At 42.7% G+C, this 12,356-nt stretch overlaps 1 protein-coding gene across 2 annotated transcripts in view; it reads left to right on the top strand.

Moving 5' to 3' along the window:
* The window catches only part of cdh13 (cadherin 13, H-cadherin (heart)), a 413,558-nt gene that overhangs the window by 362,509 nt on the left and 38,693 nt on the right, over positions 1-12,356 (top strand). For both annotated transcript variants that reach the window (XM_036002865.1, XM_036002866.1), the window contains exon 12: positions 4,685-4,827. In XM_036002865.1, the coding sequence (XP_035858758.1) occupies positions 4,685-4,827 (143 nt within the window). The remainder of the gene's footprint in view (positions 1-4,684; positions 4,828-12,356) is intronic.

Genomic DNA, 12,356 nt, shown 5'->3' with positions numbered 1-12,356 from the left:
CCTTAAACCCTGTTTTTTTTCCTTGACTCTAAAATAGGTAACAAGGCATAAAATAGCTAAATGTATCTATTACAGATCACATTTTTTTGAGAATGTTGGTGCCTAGACTTACTTTAACACTAACTGGGTTTTTGAGGCCAATATCAATATTGACATTTAAGAGAAAATAATAGACAGCCAACATTTGCTTTTAACAAACATTTTTGAGCACAGCATAAAAGTTGGTTATTAAAGAAATGGGAAAAACACCAATATTCACTTTCTTGCAGAAAGTTAGATGAGACCAATACATGTCTGTACCCTGAATATGAAGCCACAGCCAGCAGCTAGTTAGCTTAGCTTAGCTTAGCACGGACCCCGGGAGCAGTCTCTGTGTAAGATGGTGGTTTGGATTAAAACATTCCAGAGGAAAACGAAAGAGCGTTTTCTGGGTGAAAGTATTTTGTTTTCGCCACGAAAAAGTGAACTCCGCTCTCCTGCTTGAAAGTGCTGTGTTTTATGTTGACACCGCGTTGTGCTATTTCATTTTGAGTTCATAAATAAGTGTTTTGGTATGGCTGGCCGAGTGACACTATACCCACGGAATTGAAAGGGGATTTAATTCTTCCATGTTTTGTTTTGTTGTGCATGAACAAAAAAAACATCCCCCCTCTGCTTTTTTCACAAATCACACATTGGGTACAATCATATAATGTGTCCATATTAATAGTGCATTTAACCTCGCTGCAGTGACGCCTTTGTTAGAGTAGAAGATATGTGTTGGTTAACAGTAGTAATCACTGGCAGGGAAAGTGTGTGTGAGTGAGAGCGAGAGGGGAAAGGTGTGAGCAGGGGTTGATTGCGAAGCCATTTCCCAAGGCTTTGTCGCGCTCTGTTAGCTGAAGAGCTCCATTTCTAAGACAATTTGTCTACTGCTGAGCACTTTGGCAAAGAGCAGCCTTGTGGTGAAGAAGCTCTGCAGTCTTGTGTGTCTATATGTGTGTGTGTGTGTGTGTGTGTGTATATGTGTGTATGTGTGTGCCTTTTGTGCATGCACTGTATGAGGGATGTGTCACATTAGAAGACCTTGTGTGAAGGTACATGTATGTGCTTGTATACGTATGTGCACATTTCTGTATGTACATAGAAAAGTAGCGCAAGAGTGCTCTTAAATCAATCATGTGTGACACTGACACAGATGCAAGCCCTTTCCAATCGCCATGTACCAGCCATCAGTGGTCGGCTGAGTGGCCACATTAGCAGGGTCGTGATCCGCTCTTCGCTTCCATTTCGAGGAGATGCCGGCTTGGCCGTTTGCCCGCAAGATTTTTGGAGAGGTCGTCCATCATCTTTAAATCTCAGCCCTGCAGGAGCTGCTGCTGCAGTCGCCTGTACATGCATGCGCACAGGGGTAGAGCACGTGCACGTGCAGAGGAAGTCACTCTGAGTCCATTTTCACACCATTTTCTCCTTCGCTCAGCATCTTTATTACAGATTATCATAACTAACTAGGGATGTACACCCCAGGTCTGAGGCCGATGCCATATATGCATCTCGATGCATTGCCAACGATCCGTTACATCAAACATACATGTCGTCGCTGTCGGGCAGAAACCTTGAATCTCCATATTTCGCCATCTTCATTTTTTTTCATAAATCAATCAATGGTACCGGTCACCCATACGTCGGTCTGTGGGTTTAACAAATATTTAATCAATGACGAGGCCGTTTCGTCTGACTTTGTCTGAGGTAAAATGTTTTCATAATAGACTTTTTTTCATTTCCTGAAAAACAAAGGTTTTGGACATACAAGGTTTTCACCCAACAGGGACGATATGCAGCAACTACCGATACGTTACAATATGATTGTAACGCGGTGCGATTCAACACAATGCGATTCGATGCAATATGGCGTGATGCAAAAGAGTGATGCTATATATGCAAGTTAATGTGAGTTTAATTTTATTTCCTAACCACAACATAAATCAAATCAAAGTGCCGTTTTTACTTTACATTTGTTAATCTCTACTGCAACTCAGTAAGCAAGCAGCCCATTAATGGTGTTTCTTTCTGTAAAAACACTTGAGACCTTTCAGAAACAAGCCTTTTCACAAGTCCTTTGTAGTGTTCTGTTCTCTGTCTGTCTCCAGCTTACAGTACGGTATACTTTTCTAACCCTCACACAATTAACACTTCAAAGATGCTCAGGATTAACAGCGACAATGAAGCATGGTTACCTGACGTGCCAGATGGTCTGTTACACAGAACGATCTGAGAAGCCGTAATTGGAAACTATTTGGAAAAAGGGCAGGCACTTTCAAATAAATACCTGGCAGGTGATTGAATTAACCATCTGTCTATCAAACACATTAGGAAAAGGAGCGAGCATCTTTTCCATTTAGAAAAGACTTCAGTGTCGTTCTTTGCTCTTATTTCAATGAAGAACTACTCTCTGGTTCCGATATGACTAATGCTATTGTGGCATCTACGCTGACCATAGACTGTATAATATTAATGGACAAAGCATCCGGTACGGCGAAGTGCTGCAATTGTGGAAGTGCCTTAAACCTGCATTCTATCTGAATTCCAGCAGGGGACGACATTGTAAGCCTTCTGCAACACAGAATGATGTTAATTTTTTGAATTATGGTCTCGATTTTAAAATCGGTGATAAAGCAGGGGGTGTTTTAGGGTGCGGCTATGATGTGATTGACGGTGTGCGGCCTGTCTTATATGTAATATAACTATGGGACAAAGATATATTTAAAACCTAGCAAAGCTAAATCTTACCTTGAATTATGTGGGCTAGCTTTCAGCAGCAGTTGCATCCAGATTAGGGATGGGCGATACCACACTTTTAGGATTCGATACGATACCGATACTTTTTCTTGCATTTTCATCGATATCGATACCGATACCGATACCGATACCGTTAATTTCTTATTGCCAATTTTTGTCAGTAAAAATATTATTACATTTAAGACAAATCACAAGACAAATACAGACCATTTATACAAAATGTATTATGGTCAATACATAATAAAATTAAAAGTAAAATAAATAACATAAATATGAATGAAATAAATTAAATATGAACAAAAACATACACATTTTCAGGCCCTTGGCTGTGTCGCTGTCGGCTGTGTCGCACGTTGACGCTCATTCGCTTGTCTCCTGTCACGTGACATGTGCCAGCTCAATACGCCGCCAGGTACAGGGGTGTCCCGGCACATAGTCATTTAAGTAAGTAATCTAAAACAGCTGAAAGTAATGCATACACCCCCAATTATTATTTTTTAGTTTATATCGATATTTTTTTAAGGAAATCGATGCCAAATGAGTAGCGTGAGTATATCGATCTATCGATACCACAGGATCGATACGCCCATCCCTAATCCAGATTGCCAGTGAAAGTGTGTAACGTAACGTAGAGTGTAAGCAGCGTTGCCAACTCTCAGCTAACGTCACAGTCAGATAGCGCCCAACAGTCTATGGCTCCTCCCTCACTCCTCCCGCGCGTCTAAAATCGTCACATTCGCAACCAAGATGGCTGCGCGCGTAACGGCAAACTCGGCGACTCATAGCAGATCTCCACAAACCAATGGGTGACGTCACACATGCTCTGTCCATTAATATTAACTATGACGCTGACCTCTTTAGGAGCCACCGCTGTTACACACACACCTAACCCACGACCATCCATTTAATTATTTCAACAAATACTTACTGTACACAGTGTAAAAGAATATGTTAGACATTAAGTCCTAGAACTTAAAGCTTTACTGTGTAACTTTTTGATATTATTACATCTGTTACATTCAAGCCATTGCCAAATGAGTTGCTACAAAGCTAATTAAGACTATCAGCTCCACACACTTCTCTCTGTATTTCTCATTATGACTATGTTCAGAAGATTGTGGTGTCCGGTGACTTTCCCGCGCAGAAACTCAAGTGAAGATAATTACCTCTTATGAGGAGTCCATCATGTTTTTGCGCGATGACGTAGGCTTGTATCATGTGGACGCGCCGACAGTTTTGTTAGAATTCCTCATGGGGGCGGCAGAAACTACGCACTATAGCTTTAATGCCCTATCTCTCAGCTCAGCCTGGGACACGCACACATACATGTGCATTGTTTATCACACAAAAAAAAAAAACACTTAAACTTCTTGTTAATAGATTCACTGTACATAAAGGCGTCTCACCTACTCTGTTTGAATCATTTGCGGTAGTAGGTGTCCAAGGTCCAACTCAAAGACCTGCTCTTCTTTGTAAGGGCAGATAAAGATAAATGATGTTTTAAATTGTTAGCTGCTCTTGTTGCTCAGGTGTCCAACGTTTACAAAACACAATTATTTCTTATGATTTATACATATTTAATGTATATTTGTCTTGAGCAATAGCTGTTATTCACTTAAGCACCCAGATTTAAAATGCCATAATATTTTTAAAGCTGGAGTCGGGAAGTCAGTGGAGTTATACACTGCACGGGACAAATATGGAGTATTCAAATGCCTGTCTCGTCTGTTGTCGTAACTACAGAGCTGTCTGTCTGTCTGTCTGTCTGTCTGTCTGTGAGATGCATGGAACCTAATCATAAAGGACCAGAATTAACCGAAAAGACAACTTTTATGTAAGAAATGGTTGGTGTTCTGGTGCTTATGTGGCCACAGCTTCTTACTTATCTTATTTACTTGTTTTCCAGGTATGCTGTTCTGCGAGACCCAGCAGGCTGGCTGAGTGTGAGCCCAGTCACGGGAACTGTCAACACTTCGGCCTTGCTGGACCGTGAGTCCCCTTACGTCCATGACAATAAATACACAGCTGTCTTCATCGCCACAGATAACGGTGAGTTGCAGATACCCCACTGTATGGAAATGATAAAGGACAATTGAACAAAAACAGTATTTGATGTATTATATATAATCGTAGATGAATACATATCCATATTGCTACTTTTCCACTGATATAATACATCAGTAATTGGTAGCTAGTAGATAAAAGGCTTTGGAATGTCCTAAATTGGTTCCTGGTAGATATTTCCAAAGAAACAACCATTTGATGCACAAAAAGAGACAAAGCTTAGTTTGGAACAAATCAATAAAGAATTGGGTTATGAGTACAGATAGCAATAGCCCTGGTGGATAAAGAGCATACCATAGAAACGTCAACAGAAAATCAAAGAAAAGCAATGTCAAATTCCGTCTTACACTGTTTAATTAAAAGTGTAAAACCACCACGGCATCAAACATGTCAAAGCAATATATGTTCACTCTTCAACTATACCATTTAAATAAACTATTTTAGATGGTAAATGTGTTTACAGGGTATTATTGCGTTAAAGATTTTTCTTTATGCAGTGGCAGCGAGCCAACAACCCCTCCTTCTATGGATTTATTCTTACTCGCATTCTACAAAGAATTCCTCCTGGGAGATGAGTATCGGTTCAGAATCCTTGCAGCAAACATGAACAAGTAGAAACAAAGCCTGCCTTTGCATATAAGTACATTTTACTCTTGAAAGGGCTCACCCTGTCGGTTCATTTCACATGGCCACAGTGGAACTGTCATCATCCCGTGGTGAGAATGGGGTGGTCCCAAGTGGCATTGCTTTCTAACGGACCATATGGCCGGTCAGTGGAGCTGCAGCTCTGAGACTCTCCAAGGCACAGATGAAAGTGTTGAGAGCCCCGGCGCTTCTGTGCTTTTTCTCGTTGCTTCTCTCTTCCTGTGTTTCGCAGCCTCTTTGTCCCTCTCGTTCACTGTCTCTTTCCCTCTCCCTATCAATCTATCTGGTCTCCCTTGCTCAGGGAGATTCTGACAGATCCATTAGAGGAACTGAGAGATTCTATTAGTTGGCAGCAGAATAGCACTGTTGTGCTGGGGAATTCGGCAGCCTTAGAAAGATGAGCGTTGAAAGAGGAGTAATGATGGGGTGGGAGGAGAAGGTGGAGGAGGTGTTAAGGGTCAGCGGAAAGAAGAGAAAGGAAGGAGCATGAGAGGAGATAACAGGAAAAAGATATACAGCCAGGGAAGTGGGTTAGGAAGAGGTAGAGAAGAAGAGAAATGGTGAGTATGAGTGGACAGGGCAGGGAGTAAGATTAGTTTTGGAGCCAGAGTAAGAAGAATACGTCGTCTGGGAACCATGAATGTCTGAACCGAATTTTGTGCCAATCCATTTAGTCGTTTTTAGGTGTTGAGCTTTTTCACTGGATATGTGGAAACTTTGACCTGCTGGTGGCGATAGATTTAAAAAAATAAAAATCTGGGGATCATCAAAGTCAGTAGGATTCATCTATTGGGGACCGTAAGTATCTGATTATCAATTGTTTTGGATATTGATCCAATAATTGTTGAGATATTTCAAATTTGTCCTAAGTGGTGGACCGATCAACCAACATTACCATCCCTTGAGCCAAACCTTAAAACTCAAACTGCACTTTGTCCTATTTATGTCTAACATGTAAAAAGTGATAGATTAGATGCACCTGCGTCCACTCTGCTCCTAGGCCACTATTCTACACAGATACACAAGGAGAACCATAAAAGCTCCTGCACCCAGACCTTTAACAACCTACTGAAGTGATGCCTGCTTGCATGTGTGCAGTGTGTGTGTGTGTGTGTGTCTGTGTGTGTGTGTGTGTGTGTGTGTGTGTGTGTGTGTGTACACGTAGTTGAAATGTGAGCAGAATACTGATACCTGCATGACCCCTGGCGACTGTTTTGCTGCACGCTACGTCATTGAAAGGACAAATTTGCTCCTTCCCTACAGCGATCTGCGCAATGATTGTATGACAACCCACCGATATGTAGACTCCCGACAGGATATCGATTGACCCTTACATCTTTATCTTCATGTGGAGACCTCAGATGAATCTACCCTGCACTGGAGAGGAGGAGGGTGAGAGGAGAAATAGACTAAAAAAGAGAGGAGGTTAAAGCAGAGGCATATACTATATACAGTATGAGAGGTGCCTGTACTAAAAAAGGCATTTGGAAAAGATATTCTGGAATAGGAGAAAAATCGATTGAAAGAACAACACATTCTCGCTCCCAGCACGTCAAAAAGAAACGCTTGGTCAGGTGCCTTTGGCGTTTGTTACTGACGCAAAAAGTGTGCGGGGCTTCCCTTTTACCGTCATTTTAGACGCCCTTGGTCGGGACTCTTGGCGTCACTTTTTGACGCTCGCTCTTGGTCGGTTCCGATTTGGCGTCATTTTTCAACGTGCAGGGTAAAACCCTTAGTTAGGGGTTAAAGGGTTAAAAGAAATATGTTTACTTGAAATGCATCTCAAGATAGTTAGGGTTAGGAAAAGATCGTGGGTGGGGTTACAAAATGTACGTTTCAGTGACACGCGGAACAAGAACGGGACACGAACCCCGGTCTCCTGGGTGAAAGTCCTCTGTTGTTTGACCCATCCACCACCCCAACCTCCCTCCTTACGCGTATTTTCTGTCTTTCATACTACTCACTCCCGTTGTCACTCTTAATATCACGTCATCTTATAGCGCCGCGGTCGAGCTACTGCTGTGTCCGGTGTATCCCGTAGAAGGTGATTTTGTGCGTCACTATTTTGACGAGTTAGGAGTGAGAACGGGTTGGAAAAGAAACAGATCCTAAGATACGTTAGAGAGAGGGTTTCAACAACATTACATTATATTTATGTACAGTTTTTCAAGGCATATCTCGTTACATGTGATGCTATGAAAATCTACTATCTACCACCAATTATATTTTTAACTTCTTAATATTTCTCTGAAAGAAAAAAATGCTCCCAGTTAACTTAAGGGCCCTATTTTAACGATCTAAGCGCACGGCGTGAAGCGCCTGGTGCAGGTGCGTTTAGGGCGTGTCCAAATCCACTTTTGCTAGTTTGACGACAGAAAAAAGGGTCCCTGCGCCGGGCTCATGGTTCAAAAGGGTTGTACTTAGTGTCTTCATTAATTCATAGGTGTGTTTTGGGCGTAACATGCAATAAACCAATCAGTGTCATCTCCCATTCCCTTTAAAAGCCAGGCACGTTTGGACCGTGGAGCATTGCTATTATGATGGCGGATTTGCACCGTAATATTTTTATTTGTAATCTTTTGCATGTGTGTGTGCTGCTGCGCTTCCCTGTGTGTGTGTAACAAGCATAGTGTGCGCACGCTGTGCACGAGCCTAGGCGCATTTTAATAATTTGCTGTTAAAATAACAATGAAATGCTGCGCTATTGACTTTAGACCAGGTTTTTGTTGGTCAATGGCACGATCACTTCCCGCTGCCTCAAGATAGCAAATGCCAAGAATTCACCTGAACACACCTCCCTGTAAGACAGGCATGCCCATGGGCGCAAAGATGGGTGCAGGTGCATTTGCTATTTAAACGACGCGGGCGCTGGACGGGAAATTGACAACTGCGTCAGTCTTAAACTAGCAAAGACACTTGCGTCGGGCTTTGCGCTGCGCCGGGTGCAAGATAGGACACATAATCTTCAGTTACATTGTGTGTACTGAAAGGGGGAGAGTTTTTTCTGCAGTTTAATCTGATTTGACTTGTGTGCTAGCTTGAAATGGGATGTGTACTCTCGGTAAATGATTTGCATGGTTAGCAACAGATTGACTGTAGCTCCTGGTTAACAGCATGAGGGCAGGTCAGCTGGAGCAGGCCTTCAGGCCGCCAACAGAAGGTGAACGATGGAGCAAACGCACTATAGGGAAGGAGGGAAGGAGGGATCAAGGAAGAGAGGCTAAGATGGTAGACAGAAATAAAAAAAAACAGAAGAGAAGACGAGAACACAGGATCTCGGGGTTTAACGAGGTAGTGAAGTAACGATAATGTTGATGTCTAGGTCAGGGGTCATCTCAGCTGGAGAATTTTCAGCAGTGAGTCATTAGTCTGGAGGTTACACTCTGTTGCCATGGCAATCAACTGCACTTGCAGGAGTGGCAGACGGAGCCATTTGTCACTCAATGATGTGTGAAGTTGTAAACTTGAATAAATTTGTGGTTGTCACTGCACGTGCACACATACATGCACGCACGATGTAAATGTAAATGTCTCGTTTATTTGCATGCACTGGTGCTCACCTTTATCCCTGCATCTGTATTTGTGCACATTGTCTCCGTCCTCCCATCATGTGTTTCTTTTTCTGAGTTAATGACTGAAAAGCCGCAACCCAGTTTGGCCTGGGCTGAAGCTCCTGGCAGGCCGGCGGAGCGGCGCGATATTGTTTGAGGAGATATTGTTCCAAACTGAGCAGAGGGCTTGACGGGCTGTTTATTTAAACTCTCATCAGTGGCTGCTGGTTTTTGCACGCCAACAAATTCTCTTCTGCTCGCTGATTCCCCGCCGGGACACCAGCTGTTGCCGCATCTTACTCCCTTCTCCTTCCGTCACATTCGTTCTTTTTTTCATATTCTGTGGCACCGGATCTCTGTGTTTGTGTGTAGGTGATTTGAAGTTGTGTGTTCATCCTGGATTTTAATGTCTTTGTCCTGGTGCATGCAGTGCCTCTCCTGCTCCTGTGTATCCACTCACTGCTGTGTGTTGTGGTTCAACGTTTTCTCCTGCTCCTCATTTAAATGTTAAACCGCCTCCTGGTGGGAGCCATTTGTCATTGGGAGGCATGAATACATTATCAAAGCCCCAGTCGTCTGAAACATGGAGGCGCACACACACACACACATACATACACACACACGCAATCTTCAGTGTCAGCTGACACCGAACCTCTTATTAAAAACTCTTAAGTTATGCACAAAAGAGATGAGCAGCGTTTGCTGCGTGTGTTCTTTGAACACGTGGACGTAGGGAGGAGAGTCCCCCATTTAGAACTTAGGGTGTGTGTGTGTGTGTGTGTGTGTGTGTGTGTGTGTGTGCACTTCTACACGTGTCCATCTTCGTGAACGATGTCTGCCACTGTGCTGCCTTATTGCCACGCTAAGTGCTGGAAACCAGTGTGCCGCTCATTGTCGTAATGGGCTGGGTAATTTTCCTGTTTCAGGCCAGCCCAGATACATTGGTTTCTCTGCTCAGTGTCTGTCATGTCAGAAGCACACAGTGAGGCAGCCTGGCAGGCTAAATGCAAATAGATAGCCTCACGTTGTGTCTTTAGCCAGCTGAGATCAGACTGCCTCAAACTACAGCGGGGACATAATAAAGCATGATGAGCCCGTGTGTCAGCCCAGTGTGCTGAAATCCTCAGGCCAAGAATAGAATAGAATAGAATAGAAAATAATAGTCTGTTACATTTTTGAAGATGACTGTCAGTGTTTATAGATAGATTAGTATTTTACTTCACCACCTCTGGCTTTTAAATGTATAATAAATCTCCACTAAACCCTGACTTAGCTATTGATAAATCAATGTTTGATTATTGGGAATTTGAGACATAATAAATGCTAGAAATCAGCCTTGACGGCCCTCTATAACTTTCAAAAGAATTCATTATACTAGAGACAAGAGCAGCTAAAGAGCAGACTCTGTCTAATAGAATGGAAGATAGGTATAGTAACGGGAAGCTCAGTGTCAAGGAGACAAAAATAGAAACATGGAAGAAAATGAGACAAGCTCGAGGTAGGGAGAAAAGTGAAATGTGAAAATTAAAAAATGACATGACAAAGAAATGAAATGATTTTTCTTAGTACGATCGAAGGCTTTGCCAGACTCCATTTGACCAAAACAGGGTTATATGAATCCTGGACATGTTTACTCGCCTCTTTCTTGTCTTAAGGTCACTATATATATATATCACTCTCTTGTCAATCCCTTTATGAAGACAGCCACGGAGACAAGTAGGTTAGCTACCTTACTGAGATGTGTTCCTGCCCAGCCAATCAATTCTGACCCTGTGTAGCAGTAAGCAGGGGTGACGCCAGCGTGAGGGTAGGGAATCAAGGCATCTTGACCCAGGATAATAGCAGTGTAATGGGATATGCTCTGGAAAGCGCAGAAGATCACAGCTCAACGCTGTCTTGCCTTCTGTTGCCTCCCCTGAGTTGCCGCACTGCCTCAGTAACTCCAAATACACACTGTGTGTTTCTCACCCTGGCTGCCTCTCGCTTTCATGCCTTGGCTTGTAGCGGAAGCTCTCGGTGAAGTCGCCACCTTGTGAACAGGCTCACGTTACGTCTGTGATTAAAGAATACCTTTGTTCAGCTTTGCCAGGGAAGAAATGTCTCTCTCTGTTGTTGGCTGTTTTCAGGCCCTGCCTCTCTCTTGTGTCCTTGGAATTGATTTATCCAAAAATCAGAAGTTAGCCTGGCACGCTAAAACAAGCACGCCTCTGCCCACTCAACAAGAGAGACTCTGTCTGAGTGCAGTGATACCAGGATGCTTTTTCTGTAAAATACTGAAACTACAGGTAATGTGAAAAGTGAGTATATTGGAGGTATGACTAGCTTTGGCTGTAGTTTTAATGACAGGGATCCAAATGAAATGAGATGAGTGGGTAGTAGAGATGGAGAGGGATAGATAATGAAAGATGAAGTCAGATGATGGAATCAGGCAAACACGGCTGATGAAGGATTTCTTTCAATTTATTCAGATGTATGTAATTAGACCACCATAGGAAATCTGTCAGAGGCTTAGTTCCTGATGAAGAGTTGAAGGCACCAGCTGTGTATGTCAGTGTGTGTGTGTGTGTGTGTGTGTGTGTGTGTGTGTGTGTGTGTGTGTGTTTATATATATTGGCTGTATGTGTGATGTGCTGTGTGCTGTGCAGGGGTTGGAGGGTGTTTTAATTACGCAGCCTCACAATTTCTTAGTTGCTGTAAAGCCCACCTCAATTATCACCTTTCACTTTAGAATTGACACAAAATTACACACATGAATGGGACATAAGTATCATAGTAAGTTGATCATCCTTGATTTGGTAGATACTTTGAGGTCTGGGTTGCTTCTGTTGTATAATAAAATCCCAAATTTTATCCAACATTTTATTTTGTATACAGACATTTCAGGAACTGTTTAGTGAACTATTAAACAACACCAAAGATTATTTTGTACCTTAAAATAATGTTTCCAAAATCGTTTCAGTGGTTCATCAACTCGTAACAGGGTGAACGGCACTTCTGCATTCGCTTTGCGGCCCTCTATCGGCTATAACCGCACTATGCAAGTTTGCCATATCGGGTAGCAGATCTGTAGTTCGAATGAGACAGAGATCTGTAGTTCGAATGAGACAGCGGTAATGGACAATTCCGCTTCCAACCTGTAGGGGGATCGAAGAGGAAAAGTGCTTTGGTGTTGCTTTAAAGGCCAAGCAAAGGTGTTTTTCTTTAATCACTCTGGCTGATTAGACCTCTGCTCGGGTTAAGGCTGGATGGAGCTCTGTTGGGATTTACTACATGATGTCACCAAAGTCAATGTACCAATAACTGTCAGGGCTCATGCTC

Source organism: Sander lucioperca, chromosome 7 (assembly GCF_008315115.2).
Source record: "Sander lucioperca isolate FBNREF2018 chromosome 7, SLUC_FBN_1.2, whole genome shotgun sequence".
NCBI lineage: Eukaryota > Metazoa > Chordata > Actinopteri > Perciformes > Percidae > Sander > Sander lucioperca.
The sequence above is the reverse complement of the archived record's forward strand: the minus strand, read 5'-3'. Positions and strand labels throughout refer to the sequence as shown.